This window comes from Pseudopodoces humilis, chromosome 4 (assembly GCF_049639895.1).
Source record: "Pseudopodoces humilis isolate 2021_Gansu_Grassland_sample_001 chromosome 4, ASM4963989v1, whole genome shotgun sequence".
Taxonomy (NCBI): Eukaryota; Metazoa; Chordata; class Aves; order Passeriformes; family Paridae; genus Pseudopodoces; species Pseudopodoces humilis.
In genome coordinates this window covers 68815745-68831187 of record NC_142203.1, presented here as the reverse complement: position 1 = coordinate 68831187, position 15443 = coordinate 68815745, and the positions used below count along the sequence as shown (strand labels likewise).

The 15443-nt window shown below is 54.5% G+C and overlaps 1 protein-coding gene across 8 annotated transcripts in view; it reads left to right on the top strand.

The window, feature by feature from the left end:
• CNTFR (ciliary neurotrophic factor receptor) overlaps positions 1-14267 on the top strand; it is a 202980-nt gene extending 188713 nt beyond the window's left edge. For 5 of the 8 annotated variants that reach the window (XM_088054255.1, XM_088054257.1, XM_088054256.1 and 2 more), the window contains 3 exons: positions 10401-10581; positions 12073-12217; positions 13080-14267. In XM_088054255.1, the coding sequence (XP_087910381.1) occupies positions 10401-10581; positions 12073-12217; position 13080 (327 nt within the window). In that variant the 3' untranslated portion in view covers positions 13081-14267. Of the gene's footprint in view, positions 1-895; positions 993-1766; positions 1962-10400; positions 10582-12072; positions 12219-13079 lie in introns of those variants that run through there. The other 3 variants (XM_088054254.1, XM_088054261.1, XM_088054260.1) reach the window with 2 other exon arrangements.
• Positions 14268-15443: the final 1176 nt, after the last annotated feature.

Sequence of the window (15443 nt, the reverse complement as noted above, 5' to 3'; positions counted from 1 at the left end):
AGACCCCATTGGCACATTCTATCTGTTTAGCCCAAATGCAGGTGTTTGTACCTAAAATTAACCCCCACCAATGTCAGCATGCTTGGAGCATGCCCAAGCCTGCCTGCACTCTTTGTTTATCTTATTACTTGTCATTTTGGAGGGTGTCCCTGTTCCCCCAAATTGAGATAGAAAAGGGAAGGACATGGTTTGGTAGGTCCAAGTCTAGCTCATCTATCCCTCTTGGCCTGTGGGGGCTGTGTTGGGTCTCAGCTCAAAGGGGCAAGTGCCCTGGGAAAGGATGAGGTGGTGACACATGCCATGCTTGCAGGAGCGTGTTTTAATTCTCGTGGAGGTGCAGATCTCCTGCCTCAAGCTGCCCCCCATCTTGGCTCTGGCTGTTGGCACAGAGAAGCCCTTGCTTTTTATGCCCACACAACCTGCACACTGACAATGGGCCAGCTTGGAGCTCAGTAGGGAGAGAAGAAGTCCCTGCCAGCGGCCAGGAGGAGATGAGTAACCTCATGTTCTGGCACATCCCTGTCTGCCCAAGGTCCACAGGCTGAGCTGTGCCCCTGCCTCCTCATGGCAGCCCACCTCTACAGCAGCCATGGGTTTTCAGCAGGTACTTGGCAGCCCTGTGGGAAGCCCAGCATCCCTGCAGGAGAAAACCCACAAAGGAGCATCAGAGGCTGCCCAGAGACAGAATATCCGTGCAGGCCCTGCTCACACGTGGTGTTTCTTGGCAGAAGAAGCAGCTCCTCTTTCACCTCTCCACCTCCCGTTATCTTTGCAGGGTCTGATTTATGCACAGCACCTCAGCAGGCAGGACCGAATGAGCACTAATAGGATCAGATGGATGTCGAGCTGTCAAATACCATAGGGCCTGATTCAATCAGTATCTGCTTTCTTCCAGGCTCTTCCTTTCAGGATTTTAATAATGCCAGGGCTTGGCACCAGAAGATGAAGCCATCCATGACGGGAGCAGTGGATCTTATCGAGACCACCACTGTGTGAGCTGGCCATAAATGCAGTTTCCCCTCCTCCAGAGAAAGTCTGGTGATGCCTGGCCCAAGCACCCCACACTGTGAAGCAATCTCTAGGGAGAACACCCTCGTCCCCTTCCCAGCACTTTGCAAATTGGGTTTGAGCCCCAGCGTGCCATTTGCAATCCCTTTCCCCTGCTCAGCAGCACCTTTCCACACAGACCACTTAGCAGCTCTCGTGTTGAGGTTTGCTCTGGGAATTACGGTAACGTGCTCTGGGAATTATTATCCTGGAGGGATGATGATGATGATGATGATGATGAGGATGAGCTTCCACATGGGTATGCAGCTGTTGGGGATGCAGCCGTGTCACATCGTGTCACGTCATGTGGCCAAAGACTCCCCTCCACCTCACCAGCGCTGAGCTCACTCTGAAACTCAAGAAACTTTAAAATCACACTCCTCCCTTTCTGGAAGAGGGGCTGGTGGTTTCTCTGCTGCCAGAAGAGAGATGGATATTTGTAGCCTAAACAGGTTTTTTATTCTCTCCTTTTGGCAAAATCTCCCCTTCTGTCTCCTAAATATAAAACATTAAATGTTTAGGGTATCCTTTATTTTTCTCCCGCTTTTAAGTTTGTAATTCAAGCCAGATTAGCGTGGTTTCCTCTTCTGTTTTATAGCCCCATCCTGGCCCCAAGCGAGCTCTCCTAATGCTCTCAGATGTTCCTCTAATGGCTTACCTAGGCTGGAACTGATAGCCTTTCCTAATGGATTGCTAATAGCCTGTTTCTGGTTTTACAGGCTCCTTCAGTTAACTCGCAGCAGCAGCGATTGCCGCACTCACACATGCGATCTCCCTGCGAGCACATCTGCACGCTCGCCCCTCCGTGCAGGCGGGTGGCCACACACCCTCCTCAGCATCTCTGGGGAGCCATGGACAGCTCTTGCAGCCACTTTGCTCCCTTCCTGTGGCATTTTCTGGAGCAGGATTCGCGTCCCCCCCCCTCCTTTCGCATTTTTTGGAGGGAGATCACGTGCGCTGAGCCCTTGCCAGCTCGATGCACATCCCAGGAATGTGGCGGGGCTCGAGAAGGTATTTCTTATGCAGCGTCAGAGCTGGTGGCCAGACCGAGGGAGGATTTCCTACTGTGGGTTGCCAGCAATTTGCAGATGCCGTCGCGAAGTCTAATTGAACCCATTGGCCGCGCTGACAACATGAAATGTTAACGAACCGTGAGGCGGGCTGCGCCTCAGATCTTGAGATTTGCAGTAAAAGGTCATGAGATATTTAAAGCTAATAATGTGGCTGGGTTCTCTCCTTCCTCTTCTGCGTTGGAAGCATTAGGGGCATGTTCGTGAGCATTTGCGAGGGCTGGAAGCGTCCTTCTCTGGAAGTGCAAGTAGAAGTGCTCCCACCATCACAGGATTTTAGGAATTTGGACAAAAAAACCCAACAAACCCACACAGACATCTGTGCTTGCTCTGATCTGGGAAAATGATGGGGTTTGGGGGACAGGCTTGGAAAGTTTGTCAAATTGCCAAATACTTAGTGTTGGGTTTGTTGGCGCAAGGATGGCATTGTCCTCTGGACTGACCTCCCTCATCAATGTTGGGACTGGTTGCCAGAGCAGGCTCAGGCTTGTCTCCCAGGGCAAAGCAACATTTTTTGGTCAGAGAAGTGAATCTCACATGCTGTCTCGGGAAGTTCCTGCCTCGGAACAGCCTGATACAGCCTGAAAGTGTGAACCAATGCATATATCCTGTCTGTGATGGGCAAGGAGAGGGATGGAGCAAGCTGGGTAAGAAGGCAATTAGTGCCACTGCCTGCCACAGCAGCGTCCCTGCCGGCACGGTGGCAATGTCACTTTGCAGCAGGAGTGCCTCTTTGTGCCCATTCGCATCCCCCTGTGCCTCTGCTGCTTTTCCTGCACTCCCCCTCTTTGCAAGGCAGTCTTGGCAGGGAGGTCACCCTGAGCAAGCTGGGTTACAACTTCACGCCTGGTAGCTTTTATTGCAGCATTTCTCTCCTCCTGGCTGCAAAGTCAGTGATTAAAAAAGAAGGGGGGAAAAATCCAAAGAATTAATAGATGGGAGCAAAAATATGGAGTCTGTAATAGTGTTTCTTGCAGCTCAGCATGGGGCAGGCAGGGCTGGAGCAGAGAGTTTCTCAGAGGAGGGTAGGGGTGGGAAATGCCCAGAAATCACCTTTTCTGGGATAGAGCAGGTTCAGGACCCTTGGCTGGCATTACCTGGGTGCTCTCAGCCCCCTTGGAAACTGCTGGCGACCTAAAAGTACTGAGCAGCTGGCAGCTGTAAAGGTGGCACAGAGCAGCAGGGCACTCATGCGTGCATGTCCCCACCTTCATGCTCCCACAGCTACAAGCAGGTAGGAAGGTGCTAGCAAGCCTAACTTTCCCTGCCCACATGCAGACTGGGCAGGTGTCTGTGCTCTGCCATGCCCATGCACAAGCTGCTTTCACCCCCAGCCCACTGCACCAGCATGGTGGAGGCATCTGCAGGCAGCCTATGCCAGTTCGGGCCATCTTAGAGTTGTTGCTGAGTGCCCTCAGCACCCCTGCACCCATCATCCCCATAGCCACAAGCAAAAGCAACCTCTGACAGCATGTCTGGAGAAAGTTTCCTGTTACCTTGTTTTCCTGTTACAGCCCCTGCTTTCAAAGATGGTCTTTATTTTGAGCCAGAAGGGATCCATTCAGCTGCACCTGGTGTGGCACAGCCCAGGCTGCAGAGGAGCCCTGTGATAGCTCATCCTCCCAAACCCACAGCAGGGCTGGGCTCTGTGCAGCACCACAGCAGCCTTTTGAGGAGGGGGTGACAGCAGAGAGCACAGCTCAGGCCTTGCTGGAGTGGCTTTTCCACTACCCACCTGGCAAAGAATAAGAGGGGGTCATTCATTTTCCCCAACTTTCAGTCATTCCAGAGTCCAGGTAGAAAGTTGTGTCTGGGCTTATACCAACTGATTCTTGCAGCTCTGTGGAAGGAGGAGGTATTAGGGGGTACCTTTGTTAGCAATCACTGTCAGACATATTTGCTCTCCAGGCAAATATATTCCCTTTTTCAAAGGGAAAAAGCAAAATGTTTCTTTTCCACATGGTGTCATCTGTTCTCAAGCTGCACTGGCCGTTTGCAGTGACCCTCCTGAACTTCCCAGTGGTGGGGCAGTTTGCTTGGGGATTACTTCTTCTTTTGGTTTATTCTGTTCCTCAGCACAGGTGGAAACCCTGCTGGGATCCCCCTGCACTCGCAGGGACTGAAGGCACCTGAAACAGCAGCTGTTTGTGTAGCTGAGTCCCTGCAAAGCTCCTTGCAGCCCAGTGGCAGATCTGGGATCTGGCCCATGCTGTGGGGAAAAGTGGTTGTGAAATAGAGCTCACTGGGGTGTCCCCATCCCTATCCAGTTCCAATTTCCCCCATCATCCAGTATAATTCAAGTAGCATCCAGAGGACGAGGCTGCAAGGACGCCAGATGTTTGGCAGAGCCAGGTTATGATCATTCTGTGTGTGCTGTGGGTAGCAAAGGCTGTGTGAGCACATCAACTTCACCTTGCAATAGCCAGGGAGGGTGCTCCTTTTATTCTGGGGAAGACAGACTCATCTAGGCTTGATACAGCACCTGGGACAAAGTGTGTGGTCACTGTCCTGTCACACACACAGACACACTGCAGCCCTGCCTTGGGACAGAGGGATGCCAGTCCTCATCCCCATACTGCTGGTGGAGCACCCCCTCCTCATTCTAGGAGCTGCCCTAAGCAGGAGGTGTCCAGGAATGGAAAACAGAGCCACTGCCACCACAAGGGAGCCAGCAAACACATTTTCATGTGGGATGCAGAAAAGGAGGCATCTGATCCCCCCTTCTCCCCCTGCACCTCCTTTCAACACACACCAGCCCCCTGCCCAGCTGTTGGGGTGGGGATTTCTTCCCTGCCCCACTGCCCCATCCCCTTCTGAAGGCCAGCAGGGCTTCAGACCTGCCCGTGTTCACTCTGTGCACAAGTAATTGCTACCTGGTCACCCTGTACCTGGAGCAGAGCCTGGGTGGGAACAAAGCACAGTGACCTTTTTTACTGCCAGGGCGCCCTGGCAGGGTGGGCTGGGGGCCATGGGAGCAGGGTGAGGGGAGCTCAGAGGGGACAGTGGCTTCCTTAATTCCTGCTGTGCCAAGCACCGAGGCAGGGACATCAGTCTGCAGGCAGGGACTGGAAGGAGGGCATGCACGGGTGTTGGGCTGTGTACGGCTGCTGTGGATGTCCCCAGGCCTTCAGCACATGTGCAGGGGGGACCAGCATGGACAGGGGGAAAGCCAAGTGGTGAGCAGTCCTCCCCTCAGCCTGCCCTAAGTGTCTGTCTCCATCCCATCAGTGTGGCGCTGGCCCATGTGCTCATCCTGGCACTTGGGACTGTGGGTGGGCACTCGGCAGCTCCATAATCTTTCCAAGCAGGAATGTGGGGGTATGTGACCATGGCAGGGTATGGGATCCCAGCCCATGCTGTCCTCAGCAAGCTGTCATCTGAATTACTGGGTTCAAGGGCTTTTATTCATTTCTCTTTCTCTCTCTTTTCTTTTTCTTTCTTTCTTTTTTCCTTTTATTTTATTTTTCTTTACTTTTTCTTTTTCTTTTTTTTTTTTTGCAATGCTAATAGCTCTGCCTTGCACTGGCTACTGATCCCTCATTAATCTGGGCAGCACTTCACAGCCAGTTGGAGTGACTTTTGGCAGGTGCACAAAGGCAGGCAGCCACACACAAACCCCCACCCTGGCCAAAAAAATTACCATGCACAGCCTTCCTCCAGCTTTTGTCTCTGTGTGGCAAGGACATGGATTAAGGAATTTCTCCCTCTGCCTTTGATGCTGTGTGTCCACCCGTACTCCCACAGCCTCTTCAGTGTGTCTTCCCCCAGTTCTGTCTCTCCCTGTCTGTGTCCAGTTGGACCCAATCCCTTTGTGCTTTCCCATTTGTTGTGGCACTTCTGGGCTGGGCCATGAGCACCCACCCAGTGGCTTTCTCCCCACCATGACCAATGCTGGGTATGTCCCTGGCTGCCTGGCTCAGAAGGTCTGCATCCAGAGGTTGTGTGTGTGGGAAGAGATGATACCATCTATGTGTTCTCTTTTTGACTGTGGGGTAAAGCAGAGCTTAGGGCAACATCCTCCCAGGTCCTGCAAGAAGGGACAATCTGGGTCCTGGGGGGACACTCCCCCTGCCCAGGCAAGGCACAGGTTTAACTCTATTGTGCCTGTGACACCCCACCTACACACATTCAACTGCTGATTTTTTGTTGGTGGGAAGAGGCCGGAATTGCTCGCAAGGGAAAGCTGGGATGGATTTTGGGATGCAGAAAATGCTGATGGGAAGGCAGCCCTGCCAGGTCATCAGGACCTAAGTAAGGTTGCCCTGCCTGTATCCTGCTTGGTACAGGTCCCAGGGAGGAGCCAGGGGGTTCAGAGCACGCTGGAAGTCTTGGACAGGGTCATAAGCCCAGCATCTTTCAGAGCCCTGTCCTCATTCTCCAATTCCAAACCGTACCCCAGCCAGCACAGAGCAAGTCAAGTCAGCAGAGTTGGCAGCTCACCCTGTGAGGTTTCATTTCATTTAATTGTCATTAGGAATTAATTTAACTTGATTCCCTTGGCATTGCCATCCACATTGGTGGGTGCCACCAAAGAGCTCCCAAGGTCTGGGTGGCAGAGAGAGCTTCGCTGTGCCACTACAGGGAGGTGGCCTGCCTAGCAGACCAGATGATTCACGACCTGGTGGCTCTCCTGCCTACCCACCCCGAGGTGCCTGGGCTCCCAGTGGCCATGGGGGAGACAAATCAGGCCTGCATCCAGGTGTGCTCCAGATGTGGGGCTCAGGTCAGCTGGCAGGAGCAGCTGGGAGTACAGATCCCAAGGGCTCTGATGTTCTGGGCAGAAGGCTGGAAGTGAGAATAGGGAAGGAAAGGCTTTCACTTGGACAAGAAAGCAAAAATGCCCCTTCCTGTTAGGAATCCCCCAGAGTGACAGGAAAAGCCTGGAGGGGGCTGCAGCTTTCATGCCAAAGGGATTACATCTGTGCTGGGCTGTTGCATGTGCTGCGCAGAAGGAAATGGGCTGGTTCTTTCTCAGGGTGGGTTCCTGCTTTTAAGGTACTCCAGTAAGCTGTGGGGTGATAGCACTGAACATCTGGTGTGCACACCATCCCTTGGGTATGTACAGCCACACTGCCAGGACAGCCTCATCCCACAGGTGCATTGGCCTAGGCCTTCCTTCCTTCCCTCCTTCCTTCCCTCCTTCCTTCCCTCCTTCCTTCCCTCCTTCCTTCCCTCCTTCCTTCCTTCCTTCCTTCCTTCCTTCCTTCCTTCCTTCCTTCCTTCCTTCCTTCCTTCCTTCCTTCCTTCCTTCCTTCCTTCCTTCCTTCCTTCCGCCACTTCCTTCCTTCCTTCCTTCCTTCCTTCCTTCCTTCCTTCCTTCCGCCACTTCCTTCCTTCCGCCACTTCCTTCCTTCCGCCACTTCCTTCCTTCCGCCACTTCCTTCCGCCACTTCCTTCCGCCACTTCCTTCCGCCACTTCCTTCCTTCCGCCACTTCCTTCCGCCACTTCCTTCCTTCCTTCCTTCCTTCCGCCACTTCCTTCCTTCCGCCACTTCCTTCCTTCCGCCACTTCCTTCCTTCCGCCACTTCCTTCCTTCCTTCCGCCACTTCCTTCCTTCCTTCCGCCACTTCCTTCCTTCCGCCACTTCCTTCCTTCCGCCACTTCCTTCCGCCACTTCCTTCCGCCACTTCCTTCCTTCCGCCACTTCCTTCCGCCACTTCCTTCCGCCACTTCCTTCCTTCCTTCCTTCCTTCCGCCACTTCCTTCCTTCCGCCACTTCCTTCCTTCCTTCCGCCACTTCCTTCCTTCCGCCACTTCCTTCCTTCCGCCACTTCCTTCCTTCCTTCCTTCCTTCCTTCCTTCCTTCCTTCCTTCCGCCACTTCCTTCCTTCCGCCACTTCCTTCCTTCCGCCACTTCCTTCCTTCCGCCACTTCCTTCCTTCCGCCACTTCCTTCCTTCCGCCACTTCCTTCCGCCACTTCCTTCCGCCACTTCCTTCCGCCACTTCCTTCCTTCCGCCACTTCCTTCCTTCCGCCACTTCCTTCCGCCACTTCCTTCCTTCCGCCACTTCCTTCCTTCCGCCACTTCCTTCCGCCACTTCTGCCACTTCCGCCACTTCCGCCACTTCCGCCACTTCCGCCACTTCCTTCCGCCACTTCCTTCCGCCACTTCCTTCCGCCACTTCCTTCCGCCACTTCCTTCCTTCCGCCACTTCCTTCCTTCCGCCACTTCCTTCCTTCCTTCCGCCACTTCCTTCCTTCCTCCCTTCCTTCCTTCCGCCACTTCCTTCCGCCACTTCCTTCCGCCACTTCCTTCCTTCCTTCCTTCCTTCCTTCCTTCCGCCACTTCCTTCCTTCCTTCCTTCCGCCACTTCCTTCCTTCCTTCCGCCACTTCCTTCCTTCCTTCCGCCACTTCCTTCCTTCCTTCCGCCACTTCCTTCCGCCACTTCCTTCCTTCCGCCACTTCCTTCCTTCCTTCCTTCCTTCCTTCCTTCCTTCCTTCCTTCCTTCCTTCCTTCCTTCCTTCCTTCCTTCCTTCCTTCCTTCCTTCCTTCCTTCCTTCCTTCCTTCCTTCCGCCACTTCCTTCCTTCCGCCACTTCCTTCCTTCCTTCCGCCACTTCCTTCCTTCCGCCACTTCCTTCCGCCACTTCCTTCCGCCACTTCCTTCCTTCCGCCACTTCCTTCCTTCCTTCCGCCACTTCCTTCCTTCCTTCCGCCACTTCCTTCCGCCACTTCCTTCCGCCACTTCCTTCCGCCACTTCCTTCCGCCACTTCCTTCCGCCACTTCCTTCCTTCCTTCCGCCACTTCCTTCCTTCCGCCACTTCCTTCCTTCCTTCCGCCACTTCCTTCCTTCCTTCCGCCACTTCCTTCCGCCACTTCCTTCCTTCCGCCACTTCCTTCCGCCACTTCCTTCCGCCACTTCCTTCCTTCCGCCACTTCCTTCCTTCCTTCCGCCACTTCCTTCCTTCCTTCCGCCACTTCCTTCCTTCCTTCCGCCACTTCCTTCCTTCCGCCACTTCCTTCCGCCACTTCCTTCCGCCACTTCCTTCCTTCCGCCACTTCCTTCCTTCCGCCACTTCCTTCCTTCCGCCACTTCCTTCCTTCCGCCACTTCCTTCCTTCCTTCCTTCCTTCCCTCCTTCCCTCCTTCCCTCCCTCCTTCCCTCCTTCCTTCCCTCCCAGAAGTTTGTATCTTTCTCCTGTCACTGAGCTGTTGCTGATCCCCAGGACAGTGTGATTCTGTGCCTGACTTTCTCCTGGGTGCCTGGGGAGATTTGGAGGACACCACACGTGTAGCACCATGAAGCTACCCCCACCCACGATGTGATGCTCGAGCCCCTGGCAGATGGGCTGTGTCTGTCCCACACCACCCCTCATCCTGCAGCATTTATTAGAAATGTGTCTGGGCAGGGTGCAGGGCAGACAAGGGGTGCCCTGTGTGCCCCCCATGCCACACACAGTAGCACAGAGGGGGACTCAAGTGGGCAGCAGGTGGGTCCTCAGTCTCAGAGATGGGGAGGAGGGCAGTGTCCCACTTAGCCTCTACCAGATGCTCCTGCCCTGGTCATTTGGATGCTGAGCCCTCCCCCTCTGTCAGCCACATGTTTGCTCACCGGGATCTGTGCCATCGGGGTGCATTTCTGCTGAGCACCTGCATCCCTCTGTCCTGGAGCCAAGCTCCGAATGGAACCGAGATCCCTTGGAGGGTTAAATGGGGTTAAACCATTGCACTTTGCAGCACAAAGGACGGCAGGATCTTCTATGGCTCAGACAGCAGTGACAATGGGACAGAGGGAATAGTTTCTAGGAAAGATGTCTGGACACAACTTGATACTTATCCAAGGGCCCAGCTGGAGGGATGCAAGCCAAAACAGCGGGATGCCAGCAGGCACGGGATCAGACTGGCCATAGGTGTTGCTGGCAGGGAAGCCTCCTCCCAGCACTGTCAGTGGTGCCCTGAAAGCGCGTTGCACGCCCCACCCACTGCCTGCAATATCCAACTCCCAGCTGCCCTAACATGTCCGAGGGAGCCCGCACACACATCTGCTAGTTTCTGGTGACCTCTAGAGGAAGCTGCTCCACTCTGACGCCGTGAATCTGGGAGTGGAACCAAGTCTTTAGACCTTCAGTGTAGCTGCAGCTGGAGCATCTCACTCCCCTTCCATCCCTGCCCCCTTCCATCCCTGTCCTGGGCTTATGCCTCTGCCCACAACGCCCCAGTATTTCCAAAAGTGCTGAAAAAGTCTTGTTAATATCGTTTAGCCAAGCTAAATATACTGATTGCCTTACACCTGCGGGCGGCTCCTCTGACCGCCCTCCCCTCCCCGCTTCTGCCCCCAGGTCGAGCTGTCGGATGGGACATCACACACCATCACGGACGCTTACGCTGGCAAGGAATACATCATCCAGGTGGCAGCCAAAGACAACGACATTGGCACGTGGAGTGACTGGAGTGTGGCTGTTCATGCCACCCCCTGGACAGAGGAGCCCAAGCATCTCACCACGGAGGCCCAGATCACAGGTAAGAGCCCCCTTCCAGTACAAACAGGCTCCATTCAGGAGGAGCCAAGGACTCTGGGCTGAGGGATCTCCTCTTTGGCTCCATGCAAGTTTTGTCCACGGCCAGGGATAGCCCCCAAACACCCCTGGAGCTGCAGCCCTTCACCCTGCACTGTGGCCCTGTCAGAAGGTGCACCCATGGGCTGAAGAATGCTAACTCAGCTCACCTGGGTCCAGCATCCTTTTCACCAGGATACTTGGGGCAGGACAGTGAGGCTGGCCACTGTGTTGTCGTGGTAGTTGTGGTTGTTGTGGTTGTTGTGGTTGTTGTTCCCTAGAGTGCTGTCTTCCTCCAGCCCTCCCTCCCATCTCCAGTCCTATCCCCTCCCACACCTCTGACCCTTCACAATGGCTCAAAGGGATGCCAACTCAAAATAAAAGCCACCAAGTTAACAAGTCTCTGTTTCTAGGAAGGAGCTGGGACTGTGTCCAAATGAGTGTTATCAGCCCACCATTTCCCAGAAAGGATGGAGCAGACCCTGCACTGATTTCCTTGACTGCTATGCAGAGAAACCCCCCCTTTTCAAAACAGCACCTGGTAGAGCACCTGGATATTCAGGCAGCAGCAGGGATTTGCATCCCCCCCACCATTCCCAGGTGGATAAACGCCCACAAGGAGTGCTGGAACACCCTGCAGCAGCACTGCCAGTGTTTTGGTTTTGCTTCTATTCCCACCTGCGTTGTGGTAAACGCAAATGCCCCTTCCAGTGTCACCCTTCCGCACCGTGTGCAGGCACATGTGTGTCCCTCACATGTGTGTTCCTGGCACACACATCCCTGAACGTGCAGCCTGGTGCAGCCGGCAGGGCTGATGTGGGACACTCCAGCTCCAGCACTGAGCCTCACTGTGACACCTCAATAGAATCTGAAAGATGCTGAGACAGACCCTGTGGTCCCCAGTCAGCCCAGACAGTCTGGCCAGGGATGTGTTGGGTCCATCCGGATGTGGCCAAAGCTGCCCCAGCCTGACTGGCCATCCAAGCACTCCCTGCAGTCCTGCAGCCCTCTGCAGGCATAGACAATCCATCTGGTTCAGTACAGAGCAGGACAAACCCTGTGAGCCAGCCCAGCAGATGCAGCCTGACGTGTCTGGCGTGTTCTGTGGGCGGGGGATGCTCTCAGCTGAGCACTAGTGGCTCATTGGAACTTCTTAGGTAAAATTCCTACCGAGCTGGTGCATAAGAGAGTGGTTCAGCTGGTCAGGATGGGGATGAGAAGGAAGCCCAGCTCTGCTTGATGGCAGAAACTTCTCCAAGCAGTAGGTCCACTGTCACAGCCAGGGAAGTCTCATGGATCATTCCAGCCCTCCACCTCAGCCCTAGTGTGGTATAGCACTGAAAAGGGCAATTTGGGGCTGGGTCCTATCCACACCAGCAGGGGAGCAGGGCTGCTCCTGTTGGATGAATCCCAGGGCATCCCAGCTCCCCTCACCATTCACTCTCCTTCCTTGCAGAGACAACAAGCGCTAGCACCTCCTCTTTCATGGCACCACCCACCACCAAGGTCTGTGACAAGGGAGCCGTGGTGGGCAGCGGGGCCATGGCAGTGTGTTGGACAGCTGGACTGGTCGTGGCTGCCTATAGTGTCCTCTTTATTTAGTGAGTATCTCCCCATCAGAGGTGTCAAAGGCAGGAGGTGGGTACTGGGCTGGGGCAGGGATATGGGGACCCTTTGAGCTCTAATGTGGTTGGTAAGTGGATGCTCCAGCCAGACTGTGGGTGAAGGGCATTGAGAACAAGTTGTTCGGGGTTTTTTTCAGCTTTGTAAATGCACCAAGTCTGACTGCTTTTCCAGATGAATATTCAGCTGAAAATGGCCTTTCAAGCAAAGCTGGGAAAATGGTCGGTCTTTGATGTCTTGTTCTCAGCAGCCCTCTCCCATCCTCTCTGCTGATGTTTTTAAGAGGCAAAGAAAACACTTGGAAATCTAAGGCCTTTGCTTAGTGATGAAAGAAAAATTGTCCGAGATCAACAAATTCAGATTGCATCTCAAAAATGTCCTTAATTTGGCTTAGAACAGAGCTAGCAGCCTGGAGAGGTACAAAATGCCCCTCTCCTGTACAGACCAGGGCTGCTGTCTCACGGGTGTCACACTCAAATGCCCTTTTACTGTCCTCATATTGCCCAAGAGCAGGGATGGATCCTGGAAGCAGTGATCACTTTTGGGAGATAAAGGAGATGCCACCCATCCTTTGGTGCCCAAAGAGAAACCCCTTGTGGGCACAAGGTTCTTTGCTGCCCTCTGACAGTGTCACCTCATGTGTGACACTGGTGGTGGCATGCGGCCAGGGGAGGGTGGGCAGGCCCAGCCCTGGGAGGAGGAGGTGGAAATGATGTGTTTGGCTGCGTGGGTGAATTTCCCTTATGGAAAAAGGCCAAATTCCGCCTGGTATGTCCCACCAGTGACTGGGCACAGCTGAGTTTGGTGCAAGACCGTGACCTTTCTGCTCCCTGCTTGCAGATCTCCATCTGTCCATCCACCGCAGCCCAGCGCAGCCGCCTCCCCACCGCCCACCGCCGCCCCCGCCCCGCCGCCCCGCTCCCGGGTTGAGTCTCTTAGCTCTTCGATTTTGCACACATTGAGGACGTATCACGCTTCTCGCCGTCACTTCGGAGGAGGACAGAGCCGCTGCCGTCCCCTGGGGAGCCGCAAAATCCTCTCCCAGCCCGGAGTGAGGAGACACATCTCCGTGCCCCTTTCCTCAGCGAAGTGAAGCGAGCCCGTGCCCCGCGCCGCAGCTGAGGGCCCCACTCATACAGCTAAACCCCCCCACGCCAAAGACGTGCCCGCCGCCCGTGCGGCAGCGCACCGAGAAAAGGGGATATGAAAACGGGGGGGTGGTGAGGGGAATGATGCTCCAAGCTGTGTACCCCCTTGTGGCAAAAGGGGGTCCCCCAAGGACTGGACTCGCTCCCATGAGCTCTCGACCATGTGGCAAAGCTGGAGGGATTCACGGATCGGGGCGGGGGGTTCTTGGTCCCCTCCAAGGGGGTGGTGGAGGGGGGAGCTGGTGGCTTTCACCAGACTGGGGAGCAGGGAACTGGCAGGGTTTTAATGGAACAAAAAAAGGAAGTGAAACACCGATAAAACCCTCCTGCCCCTTGCTGAGCACCTGGGAGAGCTGTCCCTCCACCTCCCCCTCCACAGCACCCTGCAGGAGCCTTCGCCACCTCCAACCCCACCCCAACATCACCCCCAAACTTTTAACCATGTTGGATACAGGGAATCGCCCCCATTGATGTCTTTGTCTCATTCTCCAACAAAAGCAGAATAGCTCTGCTGTTGCCTTTAGAGCTGGAGCCCTGCAGACCTGTGCCCCGCTGTCCCCTGCTGTCCCTGGCTGTCCCCAGATGTCCCCATGCCTGCTCTGCTCTCCTCCCTCTCCTGCCCGAAGTCCTGTTTTGTAAAGACACCTCCTCTTGGCCCTGCCTGGACCCAAGCGCAGTATTTAATACCGTACGTCCTAGTATTCCCACTGTTGACATGCTGTATTTGAATTTTTTATAGATGTATATATATAAAAAAAAAAAAGAATCAAAAAAAAAGTAATAGAGGGGATAAAACTAAGCTCACAGAGACAACGCACACACGCACACACTCACACGCACCAGGAGAGACTGTCTTCATTAAATGTTCATTTCATGATGACTGGCGGCTCTGGGTGCTATTTCCCTTCCATCTGGAGAGGCTGTTTTTGGCTGCCTGTTTCTGTGCATGGTGCTGGCTGAGTTGGGGAAGACGTGGGAGCAGCATTCAGGGGGGACACACACACAACCTGAAGCCAGCTCTGGCCTTTGAGACCATAGCACCATCTCCCCAGAGGGGTGGGAGACCCAAAAGCTGGCCTTGAGCACATCCTGAGAAGGTGCAAGAGGGATGCCCAGCCGCTCCTGGTGAGGAAAGGAGGTGGTTGTCACCACCCCATATGACACCCGTGCTGTGACACATCTCCCCATTCACAGGCCTCGTGTGTCCCCAAACTCTGGCTGCACCCTGACATCTCTCGGGCAGGCAGGGGGATGGAGACCTGCCTGTGCCCCAGCCTGGAGGCTGCAGGTGGCACGTAGTCACAACTAATGCACTTCCCATGTCTGATTAATAATTTCATGTTAGGAAAATGTCACTGGCCCAGATGCTCTGAATTAAACTTCTGTCAGGGCAGGGCTCCCAGGCACCCAGTGTGGTGCAGCAAAGTACATTGCTAGAGTCTGTCCTTTCCCCATGTGCCTTGCTTGTGAGCACCCCCTGGAGCAGGGATGCCATCAAGCAATGCCTAGGGGGAAAAGCTCCATTTTTCAGAAAATTGCCTCTCCGGTGCCCCAGCTAAGTCTCTACCAGCAGGGAGATGTGTGTGTGGCTGGCTGGATGCACACATGCGTGGGGTGGATGGAAGGAAAGAAAGGATGGAGGTGAAGGAGCCACAGCCTCACCTCTGCAAAGCCTGAAGGCAGCACCAAGCTGGTCACTTGCTCCCACCAGGCACGTGCTGTGATTTGAACAATGTTGGGTCTTTGCTTAGGGAAGAGTTCCATCAGATGCAGACCTGTCTCTGCCTCGGCCATGCCGGCGGCAGCGCTGACTTGGTTCACTGGTTAATGTTCCATTACCAGACAACATGCCTCCGTCATTTATTAATGTTTCATTAGTGTTAAAAACATCTGGTAATTAATTATGCACTAATTATGGATTCACAGTGCTAAAAGCTGGGGTAATCTACCATAGCAGATGGCTCTTTGGGGCAGGGGGAAGGGACAGCTCTTAGCAGAGATGAAAATGTCAGGCCCAGCCCTTGCCAGGGGGAATCATCCCAGACAGACTGATTGC